The sequence below is a fragment of the Aphis gossypii genome, unplaced genomic scaffold (genome assembly GCF_020184175.1).
Source record: "Aphis gossypii isolate Hap1 unplaced genomic scaffold, ASM2018417v2 Contig00844, whole genome shotgun sequence".
Taxonomy (NCBI): Eukaryota; Metazoa; Arthropoda; class Insecta; order Hemiptera; family Aphididae; genus Aphis; species Aphis gossypii.
Window position 1 is genome coordinate 19120 of NW_026083317.1, and position 17333 is coordinate 36452.

The window sequence follows — 17333 nt, forward strand, 5'->3', positions numbered from 1 at the left end:
CAGCAAGTTCAAGTCAACGTCGACGTGCGAGCGATACTCCCGGGCCATCGTGGATGCCGTCCTTTTGCTCGATCGTCATCAGCGTCCTCCTGGACGACTGTATCGTGTCCAACAAGTGCTTGTACGCCGCTTCCAGCATCTTTTCCTCGTCCTTGGTCATGGACTTCCCGCACACGGCCAACTTACACATGTAATGAACCACGTCCGAGGACCGTTAGGTCCGTTTCACCGACTTGGAAGACTTTTACTTTTAACTCGCAAAAAATTCGGTTATTAACTAACTAATAAGTTTTCCTTAGGTATTGTAAAATATATTGAGCGCAATTGGTACATCGACCCTAAAATGTTTAGAGCACAATTGGTATATCGACCCTAAAATGTTTAGAGCGCAATTGGTATATGAAAAGGTAATTTTAAGCGCAATTGGTAAACTCCCGGATTTACGCCCATGATCTAAGGCTTGCTTGGCTATAGTGACACATCTTGCCATATCCTCATAGCTTGAATTATTGGTACAGCTTCCAACAAGACCTGAAAATAAAATATATATTATGTAATGATATGTTCGCTTTCACATATCATAATTGCAAATGCGTTTTTTTCATGCAATAAAATAAATAGGGCTAGGGACTTCATTCCCTAAAAAACCTTAAAATATGTATGCATTTATGCCTTTAAAAATTACCAAATATGCTATTAAAATATGCACTAAAAAAATTAAATAACAGTATTTAATAAAAACCTTTTTATTTTAATATGTAGACATAATTAATAAAATTTTAATTTAGAGTAAAAAAACTTGTCATAATAAATAATTGATTTTCTTCTAACACCCGAATTCTAGTCTAAAATAAAAAAAAAATACTTTTTAAAAAACATTTTTAAATTGAATATATTTTTATATTATTTAATAATTATTATAATATATTTAATATTCTTTGTATAAAATATTTATTTAATTATAAAACTACCATTTTCATATTAAAAATGCTCAAATATGCACTTATAATTAAAAAATGGTCAAATATGCAAAATATGCTACTATAAATTTTAAATGTGAACTCGTGTTACCATGAAACAAATTTCTATATTACTTAGCTATGTTTTGGATGATTATTGTACTTACTTTTAGTTAAACAACTATTCCACTCCCGCTTGGTGTTGAAATAGCTCATAGCTACTTTTTTTTCTCCAAACACGGCCGGAGATGTTTCAAAGAATCTCTGTCGGATTGTACTGTACGCCAGTTTGGTCCACGATACCTGTTAACACATTAAGAGTACTCGGTTATCAACTAACAACAAATTAATTCGAATTGTCAACCAGTTCAGGGAAGGAGTACCCCGAACTATAGTGCCCTTTGGCTACTGAGCGAAATATGTACCTGGGTCGTGAACATTTTTCTTAACGCCATAGCAGAAATATTTCGATTGATTAATCGCAAAAAAATATAATTATAATTCAAACTTTTTTTTACAATATTGTATTGTTTTGTTTTTAACTATTTTATGAAACATTATAAACATAGATGTTCCCATGATGATAAAAGATGATATTTAAATATTTAAATATTTTAGTGGCTAGTATATTGTGTATATCTTCACCTTATATAATAAAACCGATAATATGAGCATATATCTTAGAAACTTAAAGTTGGCCATGTTCGTTTATCGACTAGTTACAATGTACATGAGCTGCTGAACGTACCACGTTCCGATCGGTTACGCCGGTCGCGACCGCGACCGCGGTAAATGGCGGCGATGACCACAGTCACGAATTAAGATCTTAATTCGTGTGTACAACAAATAAACAGCACCTATTCGTGCTTCTTTTGATTTAGATCTCAAAAACTTGCTGGCTACTGCAAGACAATTCTGTGTGGTTGTAATGTAATGACGTGGGGATACATATGTGTGCTTTCCTCCTCTATTGGGTTTAGCATAGATTTCGTGAAATTTTGTAGAACTAAAACTTTCTAAAAACGAGCTGTACATTAATGTTTTACTTTTGATGAATAAATCAATTAAACTAAAAGAATCAATAAATAAATTTGAATAGTGGGAACTCAGTTCTTTTGAAACTTTGATATTGTTTAAGGTAGTTTTGTTCTGTGTAGTGGATGGAATTGGGAAAACGAATTCTTCTTCATCACTCTCATCTTCATTACCTGTACTAGAATACTCAAATTCTGACATTTATATAATTACCTAAAAATTAGTAAATTAATATACTTAAGAAATATGTAATATTTAGATGAGAGAAGCAGAGAACAGTTTAAAATTTAAATGTTTAAATTCTAATTTTGAGTTTTAACTACAGTGATTGATAATAACTGATAAAAGTGTTATCAAATGAACGCGTATCAGTTGTGTTGCCTATGTGAATAATTTCAAGGAGCAACTAATTAATGATCCAAGTAGCGTGCCGCAGAGCTTTGAAAACGATCACATGGACTTGCCTGGTATGGACGGTATGGTGGTGTATCGCCAGGTTAACGATTCCTCACGAGATCATTGGACGTATATGTATCATGCTGTTAAAGGTCGGTTTTACAAAAATGACGAAAAAAGTAAGGAATATTTTAGTGTGATTTGACGTTTAAAAAGTATTCCGAATACTGTATTCAGAATACTTGTAAGAAGTATTCAAAATACCGTATTGAATAATTTAAAAAAATATATATTCAAAAAGTATTCTAAATGTAGTATTCAGAATACTGTATTCGGAATACTACCAAAGTCTGGCTAAAAATTTGATTCATGCTCCCTGGATGCAAAATATTCTAATTTTATTTTGTACTCGTATTTTTTTGCTTTTTTAGGCATTTTAAGTTATTAATGTATCTTTTTACTTTTAAACGTCATTTTTCAACATTTTTAAGTAATTTTTTTCATATCTTAAGTCATTTTTTGTAGTTTTTGTATAATTGGGGGACCTTTATCTCAAATTTTAGGTTTTAAAGAAAATTTCTATAACATTAAAAAAATCATTTTAATATTATTATTGTGAGGTTTTTGGTGTTATACATTGATAAAATAAATGCTCTTTAAGACATACTCCGATAAAATAAAATTAATTAATAAAATGTATTATTTATAAATAATTTTTTTTCATTTATTTTGATTTTTAGATCATTTTTTGAAGTTTTTAGGGCATTTTTACATTTTTTTTTAGAGCTCTTTTACCTTTTTACAGGAGATGATCAAAGCTGGGATAAAAGTCATTGAAAATTAATACATCACTGTGCAAGGTGCAACTGTATAAGAACTAAGAAATGAAGACAAAATTAAATTTGTATAATATTTATTGAATATTTTTATGAATAAATCATACTAGGTACCTATAGCAAAAATTATATATTAAATTTAGAAATTTATTTATTAATCTGTAATTGATAAGATACACAATTCTTTAGAATAAATCTTTTTTAAACTACAAAAAAAAAAAAATAGTTAGTAGTGTTATTTTTCTTCTAAATATAAGACTACAACATTAAGTAAATTATTCCAAAAATAAATGTTATTAATCAATGCTATAGGTTTTTATACACTATTTAATGTTAAAAAGTAATAATTATTAATCAATTACGAAATACAATCTAGGACATTATTTTTAACTAAACAATGGATTCAGATAATTCTTTCCAAAAACGAAATCTTTTATTGTTCATCATGCCTTGGATCATACATGTTCTGTCTCCATCTATTGACAGATATTTTAAATCACATGCGGTCGCATTAATCCACTTGAAACTTAAATCCGGTGAATTGGGATTACTAAAACCAAACAATACTGAACGTTATAATTCACTTTTCGAAATAAACACCCAGTCATATAGTGACGGAATCATAATATTAGTTATAGACTATACATGAATTAAAAAAAAATTTTAACACACCTTGTCTTTGCGAAATTTGTCCACATTTTACACATCATTTTACACATTTCAAGTTCCGGAGAGTTGGGTTTTGGATCTACCCCAGATAGATCACGGAAAAAATAATTAACATCGTCCGCATGACATGCGCCTTTATGTAAATCGATAATGTTTTTAATTAATATTCAGTATTATTTTGTTTCGATAAAGTCAAACAAGTGTCAATATAATATTAAAAATATACATTTTTAATCAAATGTACCTATACATGTGATTAAAGTCTTTTAATGAACACATAAATACTCCATTTAATACGATAAAGATTTTTAAATCAGAAAATATATGAATCAAAGATATATTTATATATTAAATTATTTAAAACGATCAATTAATTTAAATTAAAAATAAAAGTAAAAGATTATTTAGATACCTAATAATTTATTACAACTGATATGATAGTATAAATGTACCTACTGTTTTTTGTCCATTCGATAACATTTTAAACTAATATATTATATTATAACAACCTTTTATTGCGTGCCGAAGAATTGGTCTCGTCGCAAAAATCATGTTTTTTGCACCATTAAGTTCCCCGTCAAATTTAAATTCGTATTCATAAACTGGTGAACCATTTTGCTTCAAAAAACAATCGAAGGTTTCATAAACGCCGTTGAAAAAAAATACATCACTGTGCAACTGTGTACATATTATATAAAATATAAAGTTGTGTCTACAATTATATTGTAATGAAAATTATTATTATATTAAAGAATCGACGATTATTTAATATAATAACAAAATAAATTTAAATTTAAATGTCTTTAATGTCTTAATGACTTTTATTCCTGAAATAAAATAATTATTTTACTAAAACGTTATAAATACATGGCTTCGAATAACCATGGATGTTTATTAATGATTAAATTATCAGTTATAATAATTAATTACCAATAAATCGTGCTTACGTTACATATGTTTTCCAACTTCATTGTTTCAGAACTGATATTACTTTTATTAAAATAAAAATTTTTTATTTTACTTATAGTTTCAGTACTGTACCGATTTCTAAATAGTTTTGAAATTTCATCTGTAATGTGGTGATCATCGGAAAATAGACTTATTCTATCCTCTAAAAATAAAAAAAAATAATTGTAAGACTTTAATATAACTAAAAATGTAAGTATATTAGTTTTATTATAATCGAATTAAAAGATATATTCACCAGTTAATGCTACAATTCCTTCCATATTGTTAACTCCAATGATTACGGGTACTGGAAATGTAGAGGTGGCTAAAGTTTTAGGGTGAGCTGGTAAAAATGGATTACTGATCACATCACTTTCAATAGATGGGACAAATTTGTAATCCATAAAATCTGTTTCGTCCTTTATGAATAAATCATTATTAATATTTATGATTATCTCACAAATACATTGAAATTATTATTTTCTGATTTATTGTTTAAAGTCATCTATTTTACCAACAAGATCGTATCGTTTTCAAAATGGACATATTCAAAACATATTAAACATAATATAAAACAAATTATACAAAAGACCACGTGTGAGACACAACATTTTTCTTATTGTTGGGCAAAATAGCTTATAGTGTTTTTTTAAATTTTATTAAGATTCCGAGTTTTTTAACTATGTGTTTTAGGTTTTAGTCCTTTAATTCAACCATTTTTTCTCGATTTCAGTTTTCCATAATTATTGCTGTAATATATTTTATGAAAATCTTATAGTAACTAAATTTTTAATTAAAATGAGTAAACAAAGCCACTGTATTCTCCTGCAATGTCATATACATAGTTATTAACACCACACTGACATTAAAGTTACAAATACTTTAATTAAGCATATAAATTAATTAGTTTTTCGTATATTATTATTATACCTACAGTTTGACTAATTAAATTTTTATAGATTTATTGGGAGTAAGACGATTGTAATAATGTTCTTCACTCAAACGTACATATACAAAGATTTATTACGGTACTTTACTTAGAAGTTAGAATTAATATATATAATAATTTCCTTTATGTTTGTATGTGTTTGTGTGTTTGTACCTGTAAAGTAGGGTGACCATATTCAAAAAAAAAAATAAATAAATAAACAGGACACTTTTTTGCAATGAGTAAAATATAGGTATATTGATTGTCAAAACATGAAACAATATACAATAATTACATAATATATGTATTATAAATACTACAAAAAACGGGACAATCCTATTTAAAATAGGATGTATGGTCAGTGGTCACCCTACTGTAAAGAAATTAATTAAAATTCAATATTTACAAACCTTGAATTCAGTTTCTTTCACTAAATCAATCGCTGATACATTTTTTAAGTATTTTAGTATTTCTTTGGGATCATTACTTAAACATCCTAAGTTTTTGGCTAACTTATAGGCTGAAGCTTTATGATTTTCAGTAAACGCCCAAGGGTTAAAGGCACTTCCACTTTGCATAATTGCTTTTTGGAATAAACCTAAAATTAAATTATATTAAATATTAATGATTATCATATTATTCTGTTGTCTAACGATGATAACAATATTAGGTGGATCGAGAATATCACAATAATAGACTCAAGTCTTGATAGTAATTGTCAACTGACAATCGATACAATTGTAGGCATAATACGAAAATTTAATTGGAATTTATTAACATAATTTTTTTATTTTTTTGTCGTAGTTAATAAAACTTTTAAAATTTAACCTCTGGATTGTGGTGATATTGTGTGATAATGAACAGACGCTGATCCTGCACTTTCACCGAATATGGTGATATTGTTTACATCACCCCCAAATGCAGCTATATTCGCTTTAACCCATTTGATTGCAAATAGTTGATCTTTCAAGCCCACGTTTCCAGGACACTCGTCAATATCCAAGTTTAGAAATCCTGAACAAAAATAATATTTTAAATTTATTATTATATAATTATTTTTATATTATATTTAATTGGTTTATGTTTTAAAGACCTGGCTGAAATTATATATCATGTACCTACAGAAAATGCTAATTTAAAAAAACTGGTGTTTTTAATGTTTCTAAAACTAGTAATTTTTAACTATCTATAACAAAAATCTTAAACTATTTGATAGTATATTGTTATTTTATCAAGAATTTTGATTTTGTAAAAATATAAACTTAAGATAATTTTTTTTAATCGACCCATGCTCAATTTCTTTTATAATTATTGTTGGTAAGCCAAATTTATGGAAAAACTTGTTTTAAATTTTTTATTTTTAGCTTCTTATAAATTTTTACTACAAAATAATTTGCAAATTTAATATTCATATGATTTCGACGAATTTTGTTAATATTTGAACTTTAAACGCTAATAAAATAAATTGTAAATAACAATTTATTATTTTTTTTTTTTTGAACAAGGAACAACGTATATAAAATACTTTGTATAAAATTTACACACTTTTTAAAAAATTTTATACCGCTATTACAAAAAAAAAATACTTAGAAAAATCGAAAATTTTAGCTGTCTAGGTAAAAGTGGCTAAAAAAAAACCAAAATAATTTAATAATTTAACCACATAAGTATAAATAATGCTAATATAAATATTTGGTGAAATTTTCAAGTATTTAGGTACCTATTGTAATTCGTTTTTGAATTACAATTATAACAATGTAAAAGAGCAACTTTGTCAACAATTGGTTTTGTATAAAAATTCTTGTTTTTTTTTTAAAAAATCAAATGAATTATAATATACTTAATATAATAATATCATTTATTAATTGAATATCTTGTTAATGATCACCTAGGGCGTTTAGACGATAATTTATTGTGACGACAATCACGTTTTCGTCGATAAAATAATCGGGAGAATATTCATTCATTGACCCACTGCCATAGTTAAAGGCACCTCCATGTATGAATATCATAACAGCAAGTTTTCCATTCAATTCGTTCTGCTAATAACAGTAAGTTACAAAGATATTATACACAAAGTCCACAAATTATGTATAATAATAGAGTATCAAACTTTATGAAATGTTTTTACGACCTGTGGCACCGATATATTTAGGTACAAGCAATCTTCACTTCCAACGATGTGATTCGTCATAAAAACGTACTGCGTGCATTTGTCTCTTTCTGAAACAGCATTTAAAACTCCAGACCATCCGGGATGTTTGACAGGAGCCTATAAAAACAAATCTTCAAATATGGTTTTAAATATTTTCTGCAGTACTATGGTATTCTAAAATTATAATGAAAGCATTATAAAATATAATTTAAGATAAATTCATTACTTATTATATAATCATATATTCATATTATGTTAATCCTTTCAGAATAATTACGTGAAATTTTTGTTGAGGAATAAAAAATGAAAGCGAGACAACAAAGCGGAAAAATTAGTCTTTTCGTCCAAAAACTAGTTTGACATAGACGCAACTTGACCTTTAAAACGTGATGTATTAAGACTTTCTGCAATACCTCAGAGAAATTGAGTAACTTTTATTTATTTCATTCATATTAAATAAATTATAATATATTATATATTTTAAATCAACATAATTTTTATGGGTTTCATGCTATATTATATTGTTATTTTAGTGTCAGTAAAGCACAATAATAATAATTAGGTATTAAAAGAATAAGATGTGCTAAATTTGAACTAAGATATGCCATGACCCCCCCCCCATCTCCAAGTTGCACCACTGTGTTTGAATTGACGATTTTTTTTTATAATATAGTTATATTATAAATTATATACAAGCGGATAATTTTTATTTAATTTTATTCAAAAATTTATTCTATATCTTTGTTTTCTGAAATATGGACTTGTTATTGCCAATTGATGATAAATGATAATTTTACATAAACAACAACGCACAAGATGACATATTTTGTTAATAAATAAATAAATTAACTATTAAGTAAAATATAAATGTATAATGTATATTTTATAAAGTTAAAAAGGTATCTAATAAAATGGCTATAGATGAAAATCGTTTAATAGAACAATCAATAGGTCCCACTGTCATGACCGATGGGTAAACTAATTTATGCATAAAAGTATTTTTTTAGTTTATTAATTGGAATGTTAGTCACAGTGTGGTGCAAATAAGTGAGTGCAGTTTTTTTTCTTATAATATAATATATTATGAAATATTATTATTATACCTTAATAATATGAAGGCCTTTATATCACACATAATAATATATAACATTAAAAAAACTGCTCTAAACATAATATTTACAATACGTTCTATATAGTATAATAGATTATTATTTAGTATTGATACCAAAGATATTATACTATAATATAATATATTTCGTTTTATTTTTATATATTTAAACTTTAAAGAAAGTACCAACTGTAATTGACAATATACATATATGTACGAAACTGTTCACCTTAAATCTTAAGTCGTTAACGGGTGGTTGAGCGTAGGGTATGCCTAGAAAACTGACGTAAGGTTTGTTTGACAATAGCGTTTTTTTTTGAAGTCCTTTTAGAGCACCTTGTTCAATGACGACTTCCATTTTCCCCACTGAGTGTTATGATCTGGAAAATAAATGTATTGTTATACAGTTTGATGAACTTTTAATACTCTGTCCTATTGAAAAAAATACCAGTGATTTGTAGAAATATTTTTATGAAAAACATTTTATGATATTTTTATTATTGTCATTTGTTTCTATTTTTATCATTTTTGTACATAATATTTATAGGTATCTATAATAATAATATTTGTTATTTCTGGACCGGTTATGAATAGGTAATTATAATATTGTAAGCTCATAACGATGGTACCTTTAGCCATCGATCATCGGCTTAGCGAAACACCTGTTCGACAGTCAATCGTTAGTCGTTAAATTGTTATTGCTGGATTTGTTGTAACAACTATACTGAGTGCACCGTGAGAGTGCAAGTCGGGCTATCAAGTTCTGCGCATCCTCCTGTGTCTCCCTCCTGTCAAAACTGGTTTCCTTATGGCAGAGTGACGTTTGGGGATGCGCAGTAAAACCGATTTTGATCGCCGCCGACTTGCGCTCTCTCAGTGCACTCAGTATAGGTACCTGTTACATTAACACCCAATCGTCCCTCGTCGCCGAGTGCTACACTGCTATTGATTATAACCCCCATTGATATACGTTTACAAGATTTACTACTTTTAACTTGACGATTTGTTATATTATGTGACTATTTTACTTCCTTCCGATAATAGTATTTATGTATAGATATAAATTATTGCATTATTTTGAGATGTCGTTTTCTGAAAGTGTTAATGAGCATAAATCTAATTTTTAGCAATTTTGCGTGTTTCTGTTAAAAATTAAACAATGATTCGACTTTCTATTAAACTTAAATATTAGAAATTATGTCAAAATAAAAAACTGTCCCTTGTTTTGTTTACAAGTTTCTAACACCACAGTCTGCATGAACTTAAATAATATTAACTATTACCAATGTCAACTACAAAAAAATATTCATTCTATATCGTCTTACTATACAATTACCTACATTAATATCATATCAATATTCTATTACAATACTTGACAACCCTTCTCGACACTTAAAATATGTTAGTATCTTCTTAATCTTCAATCTTGCACAATAAAAATAAAATTATATATATGTATACTTCTCGAACATATTTCTTTTTCTACGTATCTGTTATGTTTAACTATTGTTCTTTTCTAACATTCTGTTTAGGAACTTACTGTACCTACTCACGTCCTATATATTTTGGAAAATATAGTCCACTAAACAGAATTTTTGCGCAAGGTAACAACTGACATTTGCGTAATTTGTGGTTACTGGTTAATTTTTATTTAGAGGAGACTGAATGTAGTAAAATGAAAAATCTATTTGGAAAATAAAATAGACACATAATTGCCTCTTCAATAAAATATCCGGGAACAGTATCCTCGCAGCCATGCTTACTACAATTTTCTTATAAAATCGTATTATTCTTTAATTGTCTGTTACCTAATTAAAAACAACATTATTCTAATTATTTATTATTAGGTATATTATGCATGATGCCATGAGTCATCTCTCCTGTTATTTTATATCTTTATATAGGTATGAGATTATATATTTTAAATATTATACCTATACTTAAGACTTAAGTGGCTATCAATCATCATGTATTTGCGCCAAATTTATCTGATATAATAATGATAATTAAGTAGTATATTTTTCTCAAATAATAGCCAATTAAATAATTATAATTTTAATAATCAATAATATTTTATTTAAATCATATAGTTAATTGTACTAATTTTTCAAAAATAATAATCAATTACAAATACACATTTTTTTGAAACAATAATCAAAGTTGGTTCAAATTACTTTTAAAAATTATAGGCTATGTAGGTTATAAATAATAATAGTTAATAATACATTTTTTTTTAAATTATCTATAAAATTAATTATAACAAGAATAAACAAATACATATTACATAAAATACCATCCCAATCTTAATTATAATTAAATGCAACTATTTGAACATAGGTATGTCTGATAAAATCACACTGTTATCGTTCTTTTGACGAATAAGAACACCTATCTATCCCTATCTATTCGATAACAAAGTACCTATATCAAGGTGGATATATATATATCACCTAACCTAACCTATTCAATGACCATATACAACCTATATAACAGAGCAAGTTCCAAGGTTTTTATGCATAACATATGTATAAATAAAATCATTTCATCATATTATTATAAACTATAGTAGACACAATTTAAATAAAAATGTATAATAATAACTACTATCTACAACTACACAGGCCACAATACCACAATACCACAACACGTGATACTATACAAACAGCATTCTTATAATTTATAAAAAGATCAGATACATTTGAAAATTATATCAGTAGCCAGTAAGCATTCATTTAAAAGGAATTCTTGACCAATTAAAGACACAAAAACAGATAAAAGCATACAGATCAAAATGAAATTTCGAGAAAAAACTTCCCTGCGTCATTGCAGATACACGAATAATTCATATTATTATACATTGTATTGACGTATTGTGTATAGTTGTTATCGTTTATAATACTAAACGTTTATATATTATTATTTGCAATATTTCAAACAATTTTATTTTTTGTCTGGTCTTAAAAATTTAAAAATGTTTTTTTTAATTAATATAATATGTTATCTGCCTATAATTATTATGAATATCCGCTTTTTTCTGATAACTAATACCACGTAATAATATTTTACCGAGCACTAAGCAAAGTTATATTAATTAAGTATAGATCTTTACTCAAAAGAATTGAAAATAAATTTATATAGGTACCTAACACTTAGATATTAAAATATATAATTAATACCTATCAATCTAACCTCGCGTGATTTCCGCAAAGTGAACATTTCGATAACCTCGTCTCGGTAACCTATTGAATAATCTTTTACACGAATTCATTAGGTGAAACTTAACTGTGTGTTAATTTGATTAGTAATATTATACCTATGTATATGAATATATGATTCACCTTGAACTTTGGTTAAGCAAAGAATGGATTAGTTCAGAAAGTGACTTTCAATATCAAATACGTTTTACGTTTTAGATTCTGAACGAAATGATAATTGGTTTAATAATGACGTGTTTTTTAATAGAAAAATGCTTCTATTATTAACTTTAAAGACAGTTTCTGGTAGCAAATAGGTAGTATATTCCTTAAAGGATCATCTAAAGAAGAAGAAAATTGTTTAGTACTTTTAAAAGATGAGAAAAAAATAAACAAAAAAAAATATTACAAATGTACTTGTACAACAAGATTTGAGTATATTTCGTCATCAAGTCACTGTAATGTATTAGTTAAACTTGAATTCAACAATAAATCATTACATAGCTTTGATAGCTATAGGTATTTATGTAAGTACTATACAATAAGAGCTAGTTCCTCAGTTTTTAAATTTGTTATTTTATAACAGGCTTTCTTCAATACGGCGACTATTCGAATAAGTACAATTTTTCAAACTACTAACCTACCTTTATATTGTTAGTAGCTACTTGGTACCACTCTCTGTACTATAATATAAATTTCACTTATAAACCTACACTATACGTAAATCAGATTAACATTCACACGTGCAAGAATAAAAATATATAATATTAGTGAAATATGCAGTTTTATTTAACTATAGCTACAACGATTTTTTTTCAAACTATTTATTTTAATGAATCACATTTCGTTTCAGTTCAGTGGCATAGTTATGATTTTGTTCTGGAGGGTTATATAATTTATTAGTTAAATATAAAGTGGGGGGCTCAATAAGTCAATGCATTGAACATTAAAAAATAAAGCTCTGGGGGAGATCTATCCCCATATCCCCTCCATAACTACGCCACTGTTTCAATTTATCGAGCGCCAATGAATTCGGTATACAGTATATTATACAACATATCAGACATTGTATATATTATACTTTTTTACCAACGTACTTTGTCTGATGCTTACATCAGCAGTTCTCAAACTGTGCTCATACTATAATCCTTGCGTGGAAAAATTTCATTGTGGTTTAATTTATTAGAAAAAAAAAAATTAAAAAATGTAAATAACAGTTATTTTAATGAGATCATACACGCGTATCAAAATAAAGCATATTGCGCATAATTATTAATTTCTCATAGTGAAAAAATGGATGTTGGTTTTTAATTCATGTGTCACATCATATAAATAAAGAAAATTACTAACTAGGTACGACACTGTACCGAAAATATATTTTAACTGTAAATAACGCAGCTTAACGAGACTAAACATAACCTGACTTAAACCCGGATCTGTGAAATTCGCCGGTTCACGTGCGCACATAATATAATGTTGTGTCTATACTCTATAGATTTAAAGTAATCGCCGCAAGTACAAACATTACTATATTAGTATATTACATAATGGTTGTTTTAATTTTATGCATCGATCGCGACTAAAACAAGCAGACATGTGCACGTGCCAACTGGTATATGTATTATGTTATACAATATACAGTTATAGTTGTTATAGTCTTATATCGGGTGCAGCATACAGTATGATAGCGTGCAGTAGGTAACTATAATATACATTAAAATAGCATCATCGTACATCGTATTGAATGCGTAGGTATAGTTTATCTATAGGTACGTTTTTAATACATACATAGAAGTACAGCGAATAATTACATAATTATTCGTAATAATTTATATAAAACTACAATATTATGCATGATAAATAATTATTATAAACAATAAGTTATATTCTTCACGACATGTAAATACTCGCTAATAAAATTCAGTTAGAAATAATATTTACTGAAGGTAGTTCATGGACGTACGCAATAAAAAAAGGTTGGGGGGGGGGTGAAAATCAGTTATTAAAAAATAGAACTTTTTTCAAATTATCTTGTACCCATCGCGTCAATATACAATAGGTATAATTTTATTTTATTTATAAATCTTGTTTAAGTATTTTTATTTTTATTCAAATTTTATTACATTAGTTATTTTAATTTGTTAGTATTACATTTTTATTACAAAAATCAAATGTTTCGGAGAGTGTTTGAACACCTAAAACACCCCCGTGTGTACGTCCCTGGAAGGTACCTATACATTTTTATTTTATAAAAATAATATACAAACATAAACATATACGTAAGTATGTAGATAACGTAATTGTTTTAATAATTTCCGATTGATTAGAAGATATAATTAATTTTTTTTAAATGCTTAATATTTATTATGTTTAATTACTAACATTCGTAATTTGTAATGTTATTATGATTGGAGTAAATGTGTAATAAATGATCGTCATAAAATATTGTTAAAAGTATGCATTATATAAATAGAAACCCGCTATTATATATAGAACCATCTGAAAGACTTATATATGGATCGCTATAATACGGATATTTGGGTGGGACTATTTTCCTCCAAAAATGACACATCGTTTATTTTCACTGTACATTTTTATCAAAATAATAAAGAAATGTATTTCTTTCCTAACCTAACATTTCCATTTCCCTCCACATACATTTTTAGACAAGAATCGTGTTTATGTTCCTCAAAATACTGAATTCGTTTAATAATTTTTTTCAAATATTAAGTTTATTAATTTTGTGTATGATACAAATTATCTGATTTATACCATTTTGTAAAAATACATAAAACACTTTTAATATCAATAATATGTAGGTAGATAATTGGAAATTCACGATGATTTTTAGCTTTTAAGTACTATGTTATACTTTAATTTGCAGTTTTTATAGATCTAAATTAATATTTTACTATACTAATTTTGTATTTAATGTATTTACCCTTCTATACATTTTATAGAACAATAATATTGACCGGAAAATGATAGGTTAATTTAAATCTACTGGAGTTTATTAAGTATGTTTAATTATTGTAAAAATACATCAAAAAAATAAATTAACAACAATCGTAATGCATAAACAGGAAATCATTTAGTTCATACATTATGAATAATAAGATGAATACTTAAAAAACCAAAGTTATAATTTATGACAGCGAATAAATTATTCAAAAAAATTAAAATTATCTATTTATTTATCATTTTATTATACATGCGCATATGAACACATGGTTTTAGTAAATAATTTTAAAACCAAACATAATTTTTATAATAATTGTTGAAGATATTAAAACTTAATGCTAATTTATGAGTACTTACATATTTAGGTACATATAATTTGAAAGTACCTAATCATAATAATTTTGTTTATTTATTTTATTATAACGGTAATAATATATTTCTGTTTCATTCCAAAATCAAATTGTTCGTAGAAATGATACTTTTGAACGGCGATGATAAAAATTGTATCTTGCCTTTTTTTTAATCTGCTTATAGCAAGATAATTGGTTGGTACGTCTGTTTAAATCTGAGCGGTTTATCATATTTTATTTCGAGGATTATACCACTAGATAACGTAATTGGTGTAAAAGCAAAATCGTCTTTTGACAAGCCACGACCCACGAGGACTAAGGAATTACCTTATCAAATCACGAAATATTAGGGTAAAATAAAATTTTTTCGTAATTCGTAAATAAGTAAAATGACGAAGGAATAAAATTTGAATACAATAATAATGAGTAATGACAAAGGAAATGAATATAATACTATACTGCAGTAAAACGTTAGAGAGTAATAGTATACAAATTGTAAATCGCAACTAACTAAAATATTAAGGTAGGTACACTATCATAAACATATTTTATTATCGACTTTACACGATTACATTTACACTATTATCTCGATTCACAGCGAATTGGTCAAAATATTTTTATATTATTCAAGTCTCACGCACATACCTAGGTATTATTATAACTTTTATTATATTTAGACAATTGCCGTAATTGCAATTGTATATTTAAAAAAAAATCAGAAAATAAAAATCTTACCTGTCTGAAAATTGACTGTCGTATTATTATTATAGGTACTTTAGTGAAAAAGAATGATTTGAATCGATTTAAAGAAAAATAAATTATAGAAACGCACGCGATTAATGTAGGTGTTCCAACTAAGAACCATACAGCATAAGTACAATTATAGTACTGACTATAATAATAGGTACTGTACGTCAAATACTACTGAATAGACTCAAGCCGTTTATTCGTGTAATTCGTATTTAGCGCACGTTCGACTATGTATAGTGACGACTTCTCACTACTCACTAGTCACCAGTCGCTAGTCGCTACTCGAGGATGAAAATCGGCATAGCTTCGTTAACAGTTTAACACGATGACCCGCAGCGATCCCAGTGAGCAGGTTTCATTTTAACTGTGGAACACAAAAATTGTCGTAATATAAAAAAAAAAAATATGTACCTATAGGTATGTTATGGGTAAGTAGTATATTTTTCTTTATAAATCTGAAATCATCTATATCGTGTAGCATACAAGTTATTGTACAATGTACATATGATATTATACGCGCATTCATAATATTAAACAGATACGCGTACAACCATCAATTTATTATTGTATCTTATAAATACACGATAATATTGGAATATTTGATATTTTAATATTTTATTTCTGTTGATTATCGATAAGACGATATTCAATATCTACAAAAAAATTATTTTAATCATATGATTAAAAATGGTTACTTTTTATTAAACCCAAAAATTAATACAATTTATTAGACAACATGTATTTAAAATTTAGATAGGTACCCATAAATTAATTTGTATAATACGAATATCTCCTCCGTATGATATTTATGTCCCTTTTGTGCACCTACCCTACGACCTATTGGGCTTGGAACTATTTATAAAAACATATTTTACATAAGACAAAAATAGTTAGGTAGAAATAACATGTTCATAATATTTTAATTTTTTTAAAGCAGTCAAAGTAGGTAGGTAGGTACTATGAACTTATATATAATCTTATGGTACTTACTAGGCTATACAATGTTTAAATTAAAAATCCTTTTTTATATTTATATAATATAAT

General features: G+C 26.8%; 1 protein-coding gene and 1 long non-coding RNA gene across 4 annotated transcripts; one reads left to right on the plus strand and one right to left on the minus strand.

Annotated features, from left to right (window-relative positions):
- The first annotated feature begins 1277 nt into the window (after positions 1–1277).
- Positions 1278–3332, plus strand: LOC126555427 (uncharacterized). The gene is made up of 2 exons (XR_007606840.1): positions 1278–2569; positions 3196–3332. It is a non-coding gene; the product is annotated as an uncharacterized LOC126555427 (long non-coding RNA).
- Positions 3287–16523, minus strand: LOC126555426 (juvenile hormone esterase-like). 3 transcript variants are annotated; one of them, XM_050210349.1, is made up of 11 exons: positions 16275–16523; positions 9264–9414; positions 7906–8043; positions 7660–7810; positions 6600–6785; positions 6182–6369; positions 5100–5262; positions 4843–5006; positions 4405–4573; positions 3899–4028; positions 3287–3776 (listed from the first exon to the last, which is right to left on the minus strand). In XM_050210349.1, the coding sequence occupies exons 2-11, from the start codon at positions 9390–9392 to the stop codon at positions 3617–3619; spliced, it is 1578 nt and encodes a 525-aa protein (XP_050066306.1). In that variant the 5' UTR covers positions 9393–9414; positions 16275–16523; the 3' UTR covers positions 3287–3616. The 3 variants fall into 3 exon arrangements, with proteins under 3 accessions (XP_050066306.1, XP_050066304.1, XP_050066305.1); XM_050210347.1 differs by having other exon boundaries at positions 7660–7813; XM_050210348.1 differs by lacking the exon at positions 16275–16523 and adding an exon at positions 9664–9742 and having other exon boundaries at positions 7660–7813.
- Positions 16524–17333: the final 810 nt, after the last annotated feature.